Source organism: Dama dama, chromosome 5 (assembly GCF_033118175.1).
Source record: "Dama dama isolate Ldn47 chromosome 5, ASM3311817v1, whole genome shotgun sequence".
Taxonomy (NCBI): domain Eukaryota; kingdom Metazoa; phylum Chordata; class Mammalia; order Artiodactyla; family Cervidae; genus Dama; species Dama dama.
Window position 1 is genome coordinate 62,545,767 of NC_083685.1, and position 20,196 is coordinate 62,565,962.

A 20,196-nucleotide genomic window follows, 5' to 3' on the forward strand; every position below is an offset into this window, starting at 1 on the left:
CAGGATTCTGAATACACATTCAACACTTCAGCCAATTCAGTAATTCTTATTTAGATCTTCATTACCTACAGAAAGCTCTAAGGAATAACATGGTTAGGTAAGGTAGCAGTTACAGTCCTCCAAAAAAAAAAAGAAAATGTAAGGCTACTGTCCAACATCAGAATCGTGCTTCTAAAAATATTCTATTCCCTTGAGATAATATCTGGGCAAACAAATACTTAAAAAAGACGTGCTGGGTATCTTAAAATGAGTATGTCAGTTAATTAAATCTGGGATCCCCTGCTACCAATGGAGTACTGTACAATCTGTTATTATTCACTGTCCTATAGATCATCTGTTCTTGGTGCTGGTTTGTTCCAGGAAGAGAGACAGCTGCAACACTATATCCCTGTTCAACCTGAGGACCATCTGACTTTAATTGTAACACACAGCTTGATGTGGCTCTGACTATGAGAAGCCAAAGTATCGTCTGTAATAATCGGGAAAAGCAGAAACCTGCCAACAGAGGGCTGAAAACAGGGACTTGCTCTGTCTGGCTGCCTGACGGGCTGCAGGAAATATGATTAATGAGTAAGGTATAATGATATCAAGAACCCGATTAGCACCACAAAAAGGTCACAGATCAAAGTAGTGTGCATTTCATGAGCTACAATCATTGCATAAAATCTGTGGACTTGAAGAGGTAAACCCAAAAGAGGAGGGGGATAAAACCCTTACGTGATAACATGCTAACAGATACATAAAACACCATCCTAACAATTTAGTCACAGAGAGTCAAGAGAAAATTTTAAAAGAAGTCAATATGAACTGCGCTGTAGGAAGGCTTTGTTCATCATAGGTGCAAAATAAATATTTTTGAAAGAATGAATGAGTTATTAAATTCTTTCATAAAGACACATGTAAGTAAAATCAAGTATTTTCCTAATCAGGAGTTAAAATTATCAGAGATGTAAGTATTGTACTATAAAATGTTTGAATTTAATTTGCAGTGAATTTTTATGAGTTCTGTTACAAATATAAGCATATTCAGAGCCTAAACTATGAAGGCATCTGTAAAGTTCACAGGAAGAGGAATCACTGGGACAAATGTTTAATAATTCAATAATAAGTTATAATAGGCTTCCTTGGTGGCTCAGATGGTAAAGAATCCACCTGTCATGCAGGCAACCAAGGTTCAGTCCCTAGGTTGGGAAGATCCCCTGGAGAAGGGAATGGCAACTCACTCCAGTCTTCTTGCCTGGAGAATCCCATAGACAGAGGAGTTTGGCAGGCTACAGCCCATGGGGTCGCAAAGAGACACAACTGAATGACTAACACTTACTTCCTTATTTAACTTATAATAAATGCACAACTGGTATTATTAAATACTACTTTGTATAAAATTTCATAATCATATCTAGGCTTAGAGCATGAGTAGGCAAAACTGAAACCTTAATGAAAAACAACGTGGTAAGCTGCCATCTTCCTTTCCTCCGTGCCCTTGGGAGACTTGTCCCAAACAGACCTGGTTTTTCTGTGGAGAGAGCAGTCTAAGCAGGGGTGATGTTACTGTCAGGAGAGTGGCTTACCTCACGCTGTATAGTCACATTTCCTTAACTGTCAAAATATTACTGAAGAGTTTTAAAGCCTCTTAGACCTTTTTTGAAGCACTTTAACAAATTTCTTTGTATTTTTAGCCATACTAAACATGGTAATGATGACTTAATGAATTAATAGAGAACTGGTTCCCTTGAGATTTAAAAGTTTAAAGTAAGAAAAACATGTTTCAATAGTGATCACAACATGATTTCAATTTTTCTAAAAGATACATTTCTCAAGAATGGAAATGACTATTTATATTTTTCAAATATTATATAAATATTATTTTATATCTACCTAATAGAGTCCCTTGGACTGCAAGGAGATCCAACCAGTCCATCCTAAAGAAGATCAGTCCTGGGTGTTCAATGGAAGGACTGATGCTGAAGCTGAAACTCCAATACTTTGGCCACCTTATGCGAAGAGTTGACTCATTGGAAAAGACCCTGATGCTGGGAGAGATTGGGGGCAGGAGGAGGAGGGGACCACAGAGGATGAGATGGCTGGATGGCATCACCGATTCAATGGACATGAGTTTGAGTAAACTCCGGGAGTTGGTGATGGACAGGGAGGCCTGACGTGCTGCAATTCATGGTGTCGCAAAGATTTGGACAAGACTGAGTGACTGAACTGAACTGACTGAATAGTTAACAAAAACATTCATTCAAAATGGTGATTCAGAAGGAACAATTAAAAAGCAAAACACAAGCCAAAAACTTTGAGAAAAAGACCTGCAAAACATATGTTGGAAAAAGCACTTTTATGGGGAATATATAAAGATGTCTTACAACAAAATAATAAAAAGACATACAACACAATTAAAAAACAGGCAAAAGATTTGAATAGATAGTTCACCAAAGAATATATGAGTAGAAAATAAGCCTGTGAAAAGATGGTCAAAACCATTAGTCACTACTGAAACACAAATTAAAATCACAATGAATCACTGAAGAGCTAAAGTAAAGAAAATTGGCAATACCAAATCTTTGCAAGGATACAGCAAACTGAAACTTCACGCACTGTAGTCTGCCAGGCTCCTCCTCGTCCATGGGATTTTCCAGACAACTGTACTGGAACAGGTTGCCATTTCCTACTCCAGGGGATTTTCCTGACCCAGGGATCAAACCCATGTCTCTTGCATTGGCAGGCAGATTCTTTACCATCGCACCACCTGGGAAGCCCTATTATCATATGACTCCGGAATTAAACTCCTAGAAATCTATCCAAGACAAATGAAAACAGATATTGACTCTAAGACATATCAAATATTCTTAATAGCCTAAAACCGGAAGAAAGCAAAATGTCTATAAGCTGGTAAATAAACAAAATATGTTATTATCTATACAGAGGGACACTATGCAGCAAAACAAAGGAACTAACGCTATATGCACATGATGAGTCTCAAGAACATCATGCTGAGTAAGAGAGTCAGGTACAAAAGGACTACACTCTTCAGGTTTCTATCTATGTAAGATTTCCAGAAAAAGAAGAGCTTTTTCACAGAATCAGTGATTGCCTGGAACTAGGAATGGGAGCAAACGTATACAAGGAAACATTATGGAGTGATGTGAGCTGACTGTGCTGATGCTTACACAATTCTATAAATTTGCTAAAACTCATTGAATTAAGAATTTCTTAAAAGGTAGCTTTTATGATATGCCAATTACACCTAATAAACCTGTTTTGGAAATGTAGAAAATAATTGTAAGCAAAAACAAACTCACCCCCAACCCCGAAAACTACAGAATCACTGTACCTTCTATTGACATCTATACACTGCTGAAGGGGGTTAAAAAAAAAAAAAATTGCACAATGATGGACAATTGCCACATTTAAAGTTTAACATTCCTTCCACATCAGTCAGAACTAAGCTTTGTTTGGGGCTTCCATTTAATTACAGTAGCTTGAAAATCTTGAAAAATGTGTGAGGTAAACCAAAATGCAACAGGTACCTTAAGACTGTGATAGAGTAATGTTATGTGCTATTTACTGAATGTTTCTTATAAGACAGAGAAAATTCTAGGTAATTTATATACCTAATTATAGCTTAATACAAATTATTTTCAAATTTCAGTGAGGAAACCAAGGCTCAGAAAGGTTAAATTGCCTAAGGTCCCATAACCAGCAACGTGATCCAGGATTAGGAAAACTAGTCTAATGTCAAAGTCTATGTTCTTTCCACTCCTTCTGCATTGCTTCCAGTACATATAAAATGTGAAATTTCAATAAAAGCAAGATTACAATTAGGATCTAAAATATAGGATTAAAATACAATTGTTGGTACATAAAGAAAGAAAAGGCATGAAGAAAACAAAAATTTTGTTTTCAGTTCAGTTCAGTCGCTCAGTCATGTCTGACTCTTTGCAACCCCATGGAACACAGCACGCCAGGCCTTCCTGTCCAACACCAACTGCCGGAGTCCACCCAAACCCATGTCCATTGAGACGGTGATGCCATCCAACCATCTCATCCTCTGTCGCCCCCTTCTCCTCCTGCCCTCAATCTTTCCCAGCATCAGGGTCTTTTCCAATGAGTCAGCTCTTTGCATCAGGTGGTCAAAGTATTGGAGCTTCAGCTTTGACATCAGTCTTTCCAATGAACACTCAGGACCGATCTCCTTTAGGATGGACTGGTTGGATCTCCTTGCAGTCCAAGGTACTCTCAAGAGTCTTCTCCAACACCACAGTTCAAAAGCATCAATTCTTCAGTGCTCAGCTTTCTTTATAGTCCAACTCTCACATCCATACATGACCACTGGAAAAATCATAGCTTTGACTAGGTGGACCTTTGTTGGCAAAGTAATGTCTCTGCTTTTTAATATGCTGGCTAGGTTGGTCATAACTTTCCTTCCAAGGAGTAAGCATCTTTTAATTTCATGGCTGCAATCACCATCTACAGTGATTTTGGAGCCCAAGAAAATAAAGTCAGCCACTGTTTCCACTGTTTCCCCATCTATTTGCCATGAAGTGATAGGACCAGATGCCATGATCTTAGTTTTCTGAATGTTGAGCTTTAAGCCAACTTTTTCACTCTCCTCTTTCATTTTCATCAAGAGGCTCTTCAGCTCTTCTTCACTTTCTGCCATAAGGGTGGTGTCATCTGCATATCTGAGGTTATTGATGTTTCTCCCGGCAATCCTGATTCCAGCTTGTACTTCATCCAGCCCAGCATTTCTCATGATGTACTCTGCAAATAAGTTAAATATGCAGGGTGACAATATACAGCCTTGACATACTCCTTTTCCTATTGGGAACCAGTCTGTCGATCCACATCCAGTTCTAACTGTTGCTTCCTGACCTATACAGATTTCTCAAGAGGCAGGTCAGGTAGTCTGTATTCCCATCTCTTTCAGAATTTTCCACAGTATATTGTGATCCACATAGTCAAAGGCTTTGGCATAATCAATAAAACAGAAACAGATGTTTTTCTGGAACTCTCATTTTTTGATGATCCAATGGATGCTAGCAATTTGATCTCTGGTTCCTTTGTCTTTTCTAAAAACAGCTTGAACATCTGGAAGTTCATGCTTCATGGATTGCTGAAGCCTGGCTTGGAAAACTTTGAGCATTACTTTACTAGCGTGTGAGATGACTACAATTGTGTGATAGTTTGAGCATTCTTTGGCATTGCCTTTCTTTGGGATGGGAATGAAAACTGACCTTTTCCAGTCTTGTGGCCACTGCTGAGTTTTCCAAATTTGCTGACATATTGAGTGCAGCACTTTCACAGCATCATCTTTTAGGATTTGAAATAGCTCAGCAGGAATCCCATCACCTCCACTAGCTTTGTTTGTAGTGATGCTTCCTAAGGCCCACTTGACTTTACATTCTAGTATATCTGGCTCTAGGTGAGTAGTCATACCATCATGGTTATCTGGGTCATGAAGATCTTTTTTGTACAGTTCTTCTGTGTATTCTTGCCACCTCTTCTTAGTATCTTCTGCTTCTGTTAGGTCCATACCATTTCTGTCCTTTATTGAACCCATCTTTGCATTAAATCTTCCCTTGGCATCTCTAATGTTCTTGAAGAGATCTCTAGTCTTTCCCATTCTGTTGTTTTCCTGTATTTCTTTGCATTGATCGATAAGAAAGGCTTTCTTATCTCTCCTGGCTATTCTTTGGAGCTCTGCCTTCAGATGGGAATATCTTTCCTTTTCTCCTTTGCTTTTCGCTTCCCTTCTTTTCACAGCTATTTGTAAGGCCTCCTCAGACTGCCGTTTTGGTTTTTTGCATTTCTTTTCCTTAGGGATGGTCTTGATCCCTGTCTCCTGTACAATATCATGAACATCCGTCCATAGTTCATCAGGCACTCTGTCTATCAGATCTAGTCTCTTAAATCTAATTCTCACTGGCACTGTATAATCGTAAGGGATTTGATTTAGGTCATACCTGAATGGTCTAGTGGTTTTCCCTACTTTCTTCAATTTATGTCTGAATTTGGCAATGAGGAATTCATGATCTGAGCCACAGTCAGCTGCCGGTCTTGATTTTGCTGACTGTATAGAGCTTCTCCATCTTTGGCTGCAAAGAATATAATCAATCTGATTTTGGTGTTGGCCATCTAGTGATATCCAAGTATAGAGTCTTCTCTTGTGTTGTTGGAAGAGGGTGTCTGTTATGACCAGTGCGTTCTCTTGGCAGAACTCTATTAGCCTTTGCCCTGCTTCATTCTGTACTCCAAGGCCAAATTTGCCTGTTACTCCAGGTGTTTCTTGACTTCCTAGTTTTGCATTCTAGTCCCGTATACTGAAAAGGACATCTTTTTTTGGGTGTTAGTTCTAGAAGGTCTTGTCAGTCTTCATAGAACCGTTCAACTTCAGCTTCTTCAGCATTACTGGTCAGAGCTAGACTTGGATTACCGTGATATTGAATGGTTTGCCTTGGAAACGAACAGAGATTATTCTGTCGATTTTGAGATTGCACCCAAGTACTGCAATTTGGAGTCTTTCGTTGACCATGATGGCTACTCCATTTCTTCTAAGGGATTCCAGCCCACAGTAGTAGATATAATGGTCATCTGAGTTAAATTCACCCATTCCAGTCCATTTTAGTTTGCTGATTCCTAAAATGTTGACTTTCACTCTTGCCATCTCCTGTTTGACCACTTCCAATTTGCTTTGACTCATGGACCTAACATTCCAGGTTCCTATGCAATTTCGCTCTTTACAGCATCAGACCTTGCTTCAATCACCAGTCACATCCATACCTGGGTGTTGTTTTTGCTTTGGCTCTGTCTCTTCATTCTTTCTGGAGTTATTTTTCCACTGATCTCCAGTAGCATACTGGGCACTGACCGACCTGGTGAGTTCATCTTTCAGTGACCTATCTTTTTGCCTTTTCATACTGTTCATGGGGTTCTCACGGCAAGAATACGGAAGTGGTTTGCCATTCCCTTCTCCAGTGGACCACGTTTTGTCAGAACTGTCCACCGTGACCCGTCCGTCCTGGGTGGCCCTACAGGGCATGGCTCATAGTTTCATTGAGTAGGACAAGGCTGTGGTCCATGTGAAGATTGGCTAGCTGTCTGTGATTGTGGCTGCAGTCTGTCTGCCCTCTGATGCCCACTCTCAGGGCCTACCGTCTTAGTGGTACCAAAAAAAAAATTTTTTTTTGTATTGGTGTAAATTAAAAACACAATGAAATTCACATTCAATTTTTAGTATGAAGATAAAGATACTACTTTAAAAAAACTGAGAATAAGGCTTTCTGATTCCCATCATTTATGAAAGTTAAGGGCAAAAAGGAAAAGCCCTATTAGTTTTTCATAGAATAATCTAGAACCCATAAAACAGGGACATTAAAGAGTCCAGTGGAGGATTTTTAAGAGTGTTTTGTAAGCACAGTGAGGACTGTGCTTTAAATTTTAAAGTTTTCCTATTCTAAATATTACATGAAGTTTTTCTTCAAAAGATAGACACAGGTTATAATTTGAAAATCTTGTTTCTGTTGTCAAAATGCTCAATGGCCTTCTAATCTGGAACACAGAATTACGTACTACTAATGGTACAAGAAACTCGTGTTTCAAAAAGCATAGCATTCTCTAAGAAATTCACTTGTAGCTTTCCGTTATAATCTTGAATCATCACATTCATATAAAAGTAGCCTAAATTCTGCATAAAAGAAACCATTATACCTTTCACGTCAATAAGATTTTATAAAGTATACACAGAGATTTATGAACTATCATGTCACTTTCAGTTATCCCTATCAACTACAGTTTGATCAGAAGAGTAAGGGTTAATGATTATACCAACACATGAAATGCACTTTGAGAAAAGTTTCATGACAGAGTAGATGGTTCCTACTTACCAATCTATTTATGCGAACAAATTCTTCTGAGGTTTTGGCCCAAGGAGGAAGTTCAACATCAGACACTACTGTCCCATCATCCATTACTCCAAGATTATAATTATTGAAGTTGACAAACATCTCAGAGAGATAATAAAATTCAGGGATCAACTCCTATATAAAAATAAAAGACAAAGTCATATTATAAACTGTAGAATACTAAAGGTATTTATAAAAAGCTAAATGTTTCCTATTATGCAGAAGAACAAAATTAACACAGGAAAATTTTTTCTTTTTTCATATCCTAGCTATATCACAAAGTTCTATCAAGGCTGACAGATCACATCCAACCAAGTCTAAAAAAACACCTTACTGGGTGGTCATATGCTTTCCTTATGACAATTCTTATAACCTCAAAACCCTTAAAATACCAACATTTGAGTAATATTTGAGGTTAGAAAACATATAAACAGAGATTAACATGCCACAATATTAACAACAGCTTAAACTAGATTTTTTTGTTTAGGTATATGTAATTTTTGCCATAAAAAACCAAAATCTTTATAAACATTAAAAAGCTTTGGTCCATCATGAACCAGGAAGATAGTCAATGAAGTTAGCCATGGTGTAATAATATATTTTGCTCACATTTCAAAACATTCAAGTTTAGTTTTAAGGTACTAACTCTGTTATCAGATCAAACTTTATAATTAGTCTAGAAAATGACCTGCATGAGAAATAGTAAATTAAATATGACTTAAATAAGGACATTTAAAACACACTTTAACAAGATACTTAATAAGCACAAAAATGCAACCAGTTAGGTTTCTGAGTACAATAAGCCCCATGTATAATTATTTCAGAGGTCCTACAGATCAGACTTGAAATCCAGTCTTGACATGGGTCAGTGACTCAGTGGTCTTTTAGCTACCCCCTCAGGGCCAGCTATGGCAGCCTGCCTTTCCAAATGGTTGAGTAAAATAGGGAGGTCATCAGATTTTGGACAAGGTCAGTATGAATTCACTAGAGCAAAGAAAAAAAATTCAGCAGGAATTAAGCTATTATCACCTCCATCATCCATGTGAAATGCTGCTTGACTTTGAATTGTACATCCTTTGTTTACAATCACAATAATTAACTAAGCACGGTAGAAATGCCCTGTCCTCCAAATGCCTGGCAACCACATGATCACTAACTTGAAAAACAATTAAACTCAAAGAAAAATTTTTAAAAGAAAGAATCCTATTAAAAGTTTAATCATAAATAAAATGACACAGTGATCATACAAAAATTTTATTTTCTTCTCCAAAATGATGTATATAAGTCTAACAAAAGACATATATGTGCTATTTTATGCAACAAAAAGCTATATTCAAAAAAAAAAAAAAAGCTATATTCAATTTGTTTGAGCTAAAAAACATTTACTGCATGAGATGAGTTGAGTACTAAAATAAACTCTTAATAATCATCACATTTAAACTTCATAACTCATCACATTTAATCTTCACAACAGTTTTACAAGTTATGGTATCATCGCCGTTTAAAGAATCAACTAAGGCTCAAAGAACTTAAGCAATTTGCCCAAGGTTATATAGCTGAGTTATGATAAATTTGGAAATTAAAAGAAACATTTAGATCAACATTTAACTCTATGTAATTAAAGCCCCTGTACTTAATCATCAAATAAGCATAGACTCTACTTATATAGTATACACAGTGCTAAACATTTTAAAGATGTTTTTAACATATATTCTAACCATTTTTTTTAAAAAGTACACAAAAACTTTCCATTTTTTCATGATAAGAAAACTAGTTCTCCTGAAAAAAAGTTACATATATACACACACACAAACACACACACGGGCTTTGATGGTAGCTCAGTGGTAAAGAGCTTGCCTGTGAAGGCAGGAGACGTGTGTTTGATCCCTGGGTCAGCAAGATCCCCTGGAGAAGGAAAGGGCAACCTACTCCAGCGTTTTGCCTGGGAAATTGCAAGGACAGAGGAGTCTGATAGGCTACAGTCCATGGGGTCACAAAAGAGTTGGATACAACTTATACCATGGCCATATTTTTCACTCATATATGGATATGTCGCTTTATAACTATCAATTTGCTGAAGTATGCTATAATACTTGTGTACCCCTACCCTCACCCTAACACTCTCATAGAGGATGTCATCCTTCTGCCTCTTATACACATTATGCTTCTCTGCAGTAATTCTCCTAGGAGTCAAAACAATTATAATGGCTGAATTTTAGATGGTAGGTTTGTCCCAAGTTTTTATTTGGGAGATTAGTCATCTGCATCGTAAATCAGAGATACATATTACACAGTAAAAATACCAAAAAATACACTCTTTCTTGAGACCGTATCTAGAAAGCAGAAAGGGGACAAGTGACCTTTCATACCAATTTTCTTAAAAATAAAATCTTTAATTCTTCTTATGTAGTACCAAAGTTCTTATGATTTTTTTATGTTTATCCCTATCTTCTACATCTCTCATTTTATTTAGCTAAATAAACTGACAAAAATATATTTGCTCAAAACATAAATGCTCTTTGTTGGTTCTTTTACAAGTTCTAAATTCAATTAACAGAAATATATTTTGTTCCCGGCCCATTTTATTTAAACCTAAGTTCATTATGAATTTATTTTCTAACTTCAATACTGACAGCTTACTCTAAATACGTATGTATGTCTGTGTATGTTGGTTGCTCAGTCCTGTCTGACTCTTTGTGACCCTGTGGACTGTAGCCCGCCAGGTTCTTCTGTCCATGGAATTCTCCAAGCAAGAATACTGGAGTGGGTTGCCATTTCCTTCTCCAAAGGATTTTCCCAACCCAGGGATCAAACTTGTCTTGCCTGTATTGCAGGTAGATTCTTTATCATCTGAACCACCAGGAAAGCCCTTACCCTAAATCTAAATTCAGTTAATTTATCTCAAAATAAAATAGAGCAAAATTACATATAAAATAAACAAGAAATTTTTAATAAAAGATATGACTGGACCATGTTAAACTTTCAGTTGTATAGTTTCTATAATGCTGGGAAGGAGGTAAAAACTCATCAATTTCCATAATTACCATAGACTTTATTTGTGATTTCCTACTAAAGATCAAAGTATCAAAGTGAAGTCGCTCAGTTATGTCCGACTCTTTGCGACCCCATGGACTGTAGCCTACCAGGCTCCTCCCTCCATGGGATTCTCCAGGCAAGAGTACTGGAGTGGGTTGCCATTTCCTTCTCCAGGGGATCTTCCCAACTCAGGGATCGAACCCGGGTCTCCTGCACTGCAGGCAGACGCTTTAACCTCTGAGCCACCAGGGAAGCCCATAGATACCCTATAAATTTTGTATAAAGGATGCTATAAAGATACTCAAAATTAGAATTGTAAAATTTATCAATTAAAAATTAATGGAAGTCTGTTCAATGTTATGTGGCAGGCTGGATGGGAGAGGGCTTTGAGGGAGAATGGATAAATGTACATGTGTGGCTAAGTCCTTTCGCTCTTCACCTGAAACTATCACAAGAGTGCTTGTTAACTGGCTATTCCCCAATACAAAACAAAATGTTAAATAGAAAACAAAAATATAAAACAAATAAAAATTAGGCTTAATATTTCACTTGAAATTTACTGGGATGGGAATTCTGTTATACTTCTTTACTTTTTACTTCTCAATCTCCCACTCCATACATCCTTCCAATTTCAAGACAGTTGTCAGGCATTTCCAGAATATTAGCAGGGTCCAGAGAAGAGGCCTCCTGAAAACATCCCTTTTTTCTGTCTTTTGTGCAAGTCTAAGCAAACAGGAGATTATGTAAAATGTCCAGGAGAAGTAGTGTCAAGGGTGAGTATTTTTCAAAAGACAGAAATGAAAGAGAAGAGAGATTTTCCCCAGAATTAGGGAGCCAAGATTCTCAAAGTTGGTAGTCAGTGTTCTGTCAGCCAAAGGAGAAGGGGAGGGGATAAAGAGGTTAGTCTGGAACCTAGGGGATGGTAAGTGGTAATCAGAATTGCAACTTGTTCATATGGTGCCTCTATACGAATTAGAAAAAAAGCAATCTTTCAGGGCTAATTCAGCCACAAGAGAACTCAGTTTGGTGAGTGCAGTATAGGTAGGTTTGGGCTTCTCTTCTTTCCTTCGTCAAGCACCCCTAGGAGAGAGAGCAATCTGCCCGCCTACACACATGCCCCATGATGGTGCACTTAGCTAAGCCAGTCACGTGGCACCAGGGCTTTTGGCATCAACAAACATTTAACTCAAGCTTGGATAATCAGCAGAGCTGCCAGCTTCCAAAAGACCATACATCCTAGACAATCAGGATATATTACTAGTGAAAAAGATGAACTGAAGATGTGAGAGCCAATTTTTTTAGGTACCACATAAGCCCATATCTCATTCAAGCCTTGAGAAAGGAGGCCTTTGTCCTAACCATCTAATGACTGTGAATAAATTTCCCACTAGCCAGATATGAAGATCTGAATTCAAATGAGGACATCTCTTATGTACTTGAGTTAGTGGTTACGGACTTAAATTTATACAGTTGATCCTTGGAAAACACATTTAACTTATATGCAGAGTACATCATGTGAAATGCCGGGGTGGATGAATCACAAGCTGGGAGAAATATCAACAATCTCAGATATGCAGATGATACCACTTTAATAATAGAAAGTAAAGAGGAACTAAAGAGAGATTCATGACGAAGGTGAAATAGAAGAGTGAAAAAGCTGGCTTAAAACTCAACGTTCAAAAAAACGAAGATCATGGCATCCGGTCCTATCACTTCATGGCAAATAGATGGGGAAAATGTGGAAACAGTGTCAGATTTCACTTTCTGGGCTCCAAAATCAAGGCAGATGATGACTGCAGCCACGAAATTAAAAGATGCTTGCTCCTTGGAAGAATAGCTATGACAAACCTAGACAGTGTATTAAAAAGCAGAGACATTACTTTGCTGACAAAAGTCCATACAGTAAAAGCTACAGTTTTTCCAGTAGTCATGTATGGATGTGAGAGTTGGACCATAAAGAAGACTGAATGCCAAAAAATTGGTGCTTTTGAACTGTAGTGTTGGAGAAGACTCTTGAGAGTCCTTTGGACTGCAAGGAGATCAAAACTAAAGGAAATCAACCCTGAATATTCACTGGAAGATTTGGTGCTGAAGTTCCAGTACTTTATTCACTTGATGTGAAAAGCCGGCTCACTGGAAAAGACCCTGATGCTGGGAGAGACTGAGAGCAGGAGGAGAAGTGGGCGACAGAGGATGAGATGGTTGGAAGGCATCACTGACTCAATATCCATGAATTTGAGCAAACTCAGGGAGACAGTGAAGGACAGGGAAGGATGGTGTGCTGCAGTTCATGGGGTCGCAAAGAATGGCACACGACTTAGCAACTGAATACCACCACCCCTCCACCCAGTCAAACACTGGCACCTCCCATCTGCAGCTCCTCTGTGTCCTGCTTAGGCGGCTCTGAGTCCATGGATTCAACCAATCCTGGACAGGGTACTACAGTATTTACTATTGGAAAAAATCCAGAGATAAGTGGACCCATGCAGTTCAAACCTATGTTGTTCAAGAGTCAACTGCATTTAAATAATAAAACGGTACCAATATATTCACTCACAATTATTTCCAGGAAACAAAATGATAGAACTCACTATAATGAGCAGAGTAAAACTTTTTTAAAGTTCCCGTTACTTGATTCTGTGATATTCATTGACATAAGCATCAGATAGATATGAAGTGTTATATAGCAATCACAAGCACAAAGAAATTCACTTCATTTTTACTCTATAAAGAAGTGTGTTAGGATCTGGGATATGGAGACATAAATGTTACTTCCCCTTTACAGATCACAGATATAAATTCCTAAACAGTGAAAGAATATATTAATTGGGAGTAAATTGGTTATAAGCACAAACAGCCTTCTAGAAATTCAAAAGAAAAAAGGATGCCTAAAAGTTGGCATTGTCAGAGAAAGTTCTGAAGAGAAGAATGCAATATACTGTATCTCCTATTACAACACTCATCAAACTATATTGCTTGCTCTAAATTGACAGCTCCAGGAGATTAAGGACTTTATGTGTCTTGCTACACCTCCAAAGCCTAGACAGAATAAGTGGCACATTTAGATATTCAGTGAAAATCTGTTGAAGAATGGTAGTTACATTCTTCTGATTAAAGAATAGTAGTTACAATCAAAGATAAACAGCAGAAGGGAAAGACAAGAACAGTCCTGACAGGGGAATATCTTAAGAGGTACAGAGATTGAAACATGCATATACCATTTGTTTCCAATGATCGATGAAGAACTATTCAGTTGGTTTGGAGAGGACTATATACATGGGACAGGAGATAATTTAAAAATGGACACATGTTTCCAATAAATTAAAACTGAAGAGAAAGATTATGAAGTACCTAATATAGTATAAAGGACATCATCAATTAAAGACAATTAAGTAAAAAAGTAAGTATATATACTGAAAACATATAGTGAAAACAAATCTCACTATAAGGAGATCTGCAAAAGTAAATCAGTTGATTAAACTTGAATATCCTTGTAACAGAAAATAAACAGCTGAACTCAACTGAGGTACACCAACATGTACCCAAAGAAACAAGTAAGTATATATACTGCCTAAATTTTACTATGGATGATAATGACATTCAAGTTACATGCAGAATTCCATCTATATCCTAAAAGCATCTTTCTAAGAACCATGCCTTGATATAACACTAAATATTACAGTTCAGAATTATCTCCTTTGACAGATGAAATTTAGTGACAGAGTCAAAGATTACATCTCTCTAATACTTCTAACGTACACTTACAAAGTGAAGTATGTTTTATATTCATCAGAACAGAACATTCAGCTCTGGATAAAAAACACATGTTCAGCAATTCTTTAAAACATCAGTGGAAAATGATAAGTAAACAACACTGACAGAAGACAGAGATATTTACAATTCACATTTTCTTTTGACTTGCTGACAATAATTTTAATCTCTATCACTTAATTAGGTGGATAGGTCTTAGAGGTAAGTAACATGGTCAAAATATAGTGTATCATCTCTTAAAATAAAAGTTTGAAAGGTTCAACCAGAGGTTATACCACAGTTAAGGATAAGCCCATTGCTTTGATCACAAATCCCCAGGCTTTCATGGCATAATGACAAGGATTGGTTGTGACCACACATATGTTTGGTTTTCTTTACTAAGGTACGATCCACATTGATATGAATGGACTCTGCAGCAAGGCTGTACGATTCGCCTTCTAATAGTCACCAATTCTATCCATTGAATTAAAACCATCACTTCAATAATACCCGGGCAACCATGACAAATATTACTCTTTTAATCCAAAGAAATAAGGTAATCAAAACTGAAATAAGAACAAAGATGCTACTTCACAACTGAAGTTCAGTATTTTTTTCCTTTTTGTTAAAATATGAAATCCTGACAGGTCAAATATAAGCGTGACAGCAAGGTAACTAATTTAATGTGTACTGCTTTGGGGACACTGATGGTTAAAGAAAAGATGTGAAAGCAAAAGTTTAGACTATATACTGTCTATTTAACTTACTGGTCACATGGTTTTAATTTAACTTTTCTAACCCTTGAAAGTGTAGTCACTCAGTCGTGTCTGACTCTTTGCAACCCCATGAACTGCAGCCCACCAGGCTTCTGTGTCCATGGAATTCTCTTGGCAAGTACACTGGAGTGGATTGCCTTTCCCTTCTCCAGAGGATTTTCTCAAACTAGGCATCAAACCTGTGTCTCCCACACTGCCAGCAGATTCTTTATCATCTGAGTCACCAGGGCAGCCTTAGTTACCTCAAGTGCCATTTCTAAAGCACAGGGTTATTGTGAGGCTAATATGAGATAATATAGAATTCTACAAGCACAAATGATCTTACTATTATTATTATTATCACCATTAATATGCCCCTGATAACAATCCCAAATTAGAGACCTGACTTGCCTGATTCTTAAAGCCAACAGGTAACTCAGTGATAACAGACATTCTTAAAAGCATTTAACATAATCCTAAGGGCATTTAACAAAGTTTACTTGTAAAAGTAAATATGACCACAAAAGTATTTGAGACTTAATACTTCCTACTAAATAGCTATCACATTTAAAACAGATTTATTTATTTTTACTAACAAAGACAGCATAGCTTCACATGTCTCATTTTATGATGAATACTCTCAATACTTTATAGCATTTTCCTGCTTTCAAACACATTTTTTTCACCTGCAGATTTGGACTGGACCTCTTCGCTGTATCTTTTCCTGTTTCAGATGCTTATCTTCCAGGATAGTGTAATTTGGGGAGAGATAATGGACATTAATGATGCAAATAATAGGTAAGCAGTGACTGCCAGAAGATGGAAATAAAACGTCCACCGTAAATCTTTTCTGGAGCAAGTTATAAAATATATACATATTGCTTTAAGTATGGGGAAGAATAGTTAACACCACTATCTAAAATATATTAATGAACAATTTATATTTTTCCACTGAACAAAAACATAAGACACTAATTCAAAAAACAAACTACAGTTGACCTGTGTACATTTTTATAATTCAGGAAGATAGGAACATTTTCTAAGTGCTTAAAAAAAGTTTTTTTTCTGTCTAGTATGTAAGTAGCATAAGAAGAAAAATATTCAGTTTCTCAAGTACTTTTTGTCAAAGAATAACAAGAACAAAAGGATGGTTCATTGTAGACACAAGAGTACAAAGTTCAATAAGAAAAAAATATTAGTACATAGGTATATCATTTAACTTACTGATGCGTGAAAAAGAAAAGGGTTAAAAAGATGTGGTTAAATTAACAAATCTATAAGCTATGTACAAAAACAAGGATGAACAAAAATACAGTTCAGTTAGAGTGTGTGTGTTCTACATTGTTACAAGAGAAGTAAGACAGCTTGAGCTCACTCTAATGTGGATGTGAAACAGAGAGAGATTGAAAGAGAGAGACTGCCAAAAAAACAGAAAAGAAGGAAGAGAGAAAGAGAGGGAGAGGGAGAAGGAAGAAAAAGAGAGGGGGAGAGAGAGAGAGGGAGAAGGAAGAGGCAGAATGAAGAGACAGCAAGAAGAAGAGGGAGGGAGATAAGGAGGAAGGGAGGGAGGGAGATAAGGAGGAAGGGAGGGAGGGAGATATATGCATCAGAAATGTACAAAGGATGTCTAGGAAAGGGTAAGATTCTAATTTTACTTTCTTTTAGCATTATTAAAATTCTGAATTATTTAAAAGTTTGTTTGAAAACAGGACGAATAGATGAAGAAAATAAAACTATCAAGTCACCCTAACTTAAGCTTTTTCTCTTAACAAATACTCCAAGAAATACATATCCAGCAATTATGTTCTACTAGCTGTAGCTAAACATTTTCTTATAAATGGCTCTAACGCTGATGCTATCAGCATCTGTGGAATGTATTACGGTAGAAGACATGCTGATAGAGGAGAAAAGAAACCTAACTTATCTTTAGATCACAGCCCCTGGGGTTTCTGAAGTAGTGGAGGGCAAGTCAAAGGTCTCATGTTTAACAAATCTCAGCACACACACAAGACTATTTTCTGATCATCTCTATTTTGTATTATTACTTCTAATGAACAGATACACATTTAATACCTTTAAGGGTTATTAAAGCTAAAACCAATTCTGTATAATATTACTGATGGCCATTTATTTTTAAAATACTATCTAGTAAACTCCTTGGATTTAATAGCATTCTATTTAAGTATGGAATATGCTGTACTGATCTTACTGATTTTATAACAATAAAATTTTGCATTCATCACTAATGATACACAGAAAGTTGTAAGATTTTTAAATTGAATATCCAAGATACGGTCAGTAGCAAGATGCCATTATGTACTTCTTTTGTAAAGCTACGTGAGTAAAAACTCAGTGTGCCTTAATTGTTAAAACTGTAGGAAACTGAAGTATTAACAACTCTTGGTCAGCAGATGATATTCAACTACCAGTTCTCCTGCACAGAGATAAGCCTGTCCTAAAACATGAGATGTCGGGAGCCCTAGTGAAGTACCTACCCACTGCATTTTGCTGTGCCCTTCTGGTGTAAATGGCCAGACACTCTCCTTTTTCTCCTCAAATGACCTGTCTATCCCACGCTTTTTCACTGACACCTCTTTTCTTGATATATTTATATCTACTCATTCATTCATTCAAATAATATTTATTGATTTCTAACTAAATGCAAGGCATTGTTCTAAATGTTGAGATTACCAAGTGAACAAAACAGAAAGTCCCCACCTTCACAGAGCTCTAGCTACAGAGATATAAAATAAACAAACTAAAATATGTATCATGTCAAATGGTGGCAAGCATTATGTTAAAAAAAAGAAAGGCAAGATAAAGGGATAGAAAATGATGGTGGTTGGGCAGTGTTATTTCAGAGAGAGAGTTCAGGCAAATCCACTCTGAGGAGGTGACATTTGAGCAGAGACCTGAATGAAAAATAAGTAAATAAATTGGAAAAGTGGTTATGGCAGAGAGAACATTACATGCAAAGCCACCAAAACAGGAGGAGGCTTGGCACTTTTGAAGAGGAACCACAACAAAGACAATGAGGCTACAGTACAGTAAAAGACATGAGTCATCAGTGAAGCAACGGAACAACACAGGGCTACAATAAGAACCTGAATTCTGGTCTGAGCTAGATAAGCGGTCACTGGATGGATGTGAGCAAAGGATATGATCTGACTTAAAAAACAAAAAGATTATTCTCGATGCTGTATAGAGAAAACCTCACATGGGGAGCAGGTGAAGCGAGAATTTACAGCCACTTGCGCAAGGGTCCTAGTGATGGACGTGGTGATACATGTCAGGTTCTACACATATTCTGCGGGTTGATTAGATGAGCAATGAGGTGTGTGTGTGTGTGTGTCAGGGAGGAACAAAGATTCCAAGGTTTCTAAAGGGCTGAGCAAACTTGGTAAACAGTGCTATCTTTCACTGGGATGGCAAAGGCGGGTACTGAACGGGACTTTTTCTTCAGGGTGGGAAGGAGAGTAAGAGGGAAGTACAGAGTTTGATATTGGACATGTTCAGTGTAAAACATCTCTAAACATACACATAGCTCAAAGGGAACTAGATACACAGACCTAGAATTCAGGGGAGAGCCGAGAGGTGAGGTGTGATCACCCAGGGAGCAAATGTGGACACAAACGACATCTAAAGACAAGACAAAAGGTAAGCCAGTAATTTACGGTGTGAAAACAAGATAATCCAGTAAAGAGATGGAGAAAAGAAGATAGTCAGAGAAGGTAGGTGGCTCCTTCACCAAGCAAAGGAAATGTTATGAGGAAAATGAATCAATTAATTGTGTCAATAATAATGCAGATCAAGTAACACGAGAACTGAAAATCTGCATTTGATAACATGTAAAGATTGCCCGGAGAAATATCAATAACCTCAGAGATGCAGATGACACCACCCTAACGGCAGAAAGCAAAAGAGGAATTAAAGAGCCTCTTGTTGAGGGTGAAAGAGGAGAGTGAAAAAGCTGGCTTGAAACTCAACATTCAAAAAACAAAGATCATGGCATTCAGTTCCATCACTTCAGGAAAAGAGATGGCAAAGCAATGGAAACAGCACCAGACGTTATTTTCTTGGGCTCCAAAATCACTGCAGGCAGTGACTGCAACCATGAAATTAAAAGATGATGGCTCCTTGGAACAAAAGTTATGAAAAACTTAGAGTATTAAAAAGCAGACATATTACTTTGCTGACAAAGGTCTGTATAGTCTAAGTTATGGTTTTTCTAGTAGTCATGTATGGATGTGAAAGCTGGACAATAAAGAAGACAGAGCACCAAAGAATTGATGCATTCAAACTGTGGTGTTGGAGAAGACTCTTGAGACTCCCCTGGACAGCAAGGATCAAACCAGTCAATCCTAAAGGAAATCCACCCTGAATATTCATTGGAAGGACTGATGAAGCTGAAGCTACAACACTTGGGCCACCTGATGCAAAGAGCTGACTCACTGGAAAAGACCCTGATGCTGGGAAAGATTGAAGGCAGGAGGAAAAGGGGGTAACAGAGGACAAGATGCTTGGATGGCATCACTGACTCAATGGACATGAGCTTCAGCAAACTCTGGGAGATGGTGAAGGACAGGAAAGCCTGGCATGCTGCAGTCCATGGGTCACAAAGAGTCAGACACAACTAAGCGACTGAGCAACAACAACAAGGCTGCTCATCAGTGATTCTGACAAGACTGATGTTGATAACGTGGTGGAGAAGAAAGCTTGATTCGAGTGGGCTTGGAAGATGGTAGGAGCTA

The 20,196-nt window shown here is 37.5% G+C and overlaps 1 protein-coding gene across 2 annotated transcripts in view; it reads right to left on the reverse strand.

Moving 5' to 3' along the window:
- LRBA (LPS responsive beige-like anchor protein) overlaps nt 1-20,196 on the reverse strand; it is a 725,050-nt gene that overhangs the window by 147,611 nt on the left and 557,243 nt on the right. For both annotated transcript variants that reach the window (XM_061142480.1, XM_061142479.1), the window contains exon 47: nt 7,887-8,039. In XM_061142480.1, coding sequence (XP_060998463.1) covers nt 7,887-8,039 — 153 coding nt within the window. The remainder of the gene's footprint in view (nt 1-7,886; nt 8,040-20,196) is intronic.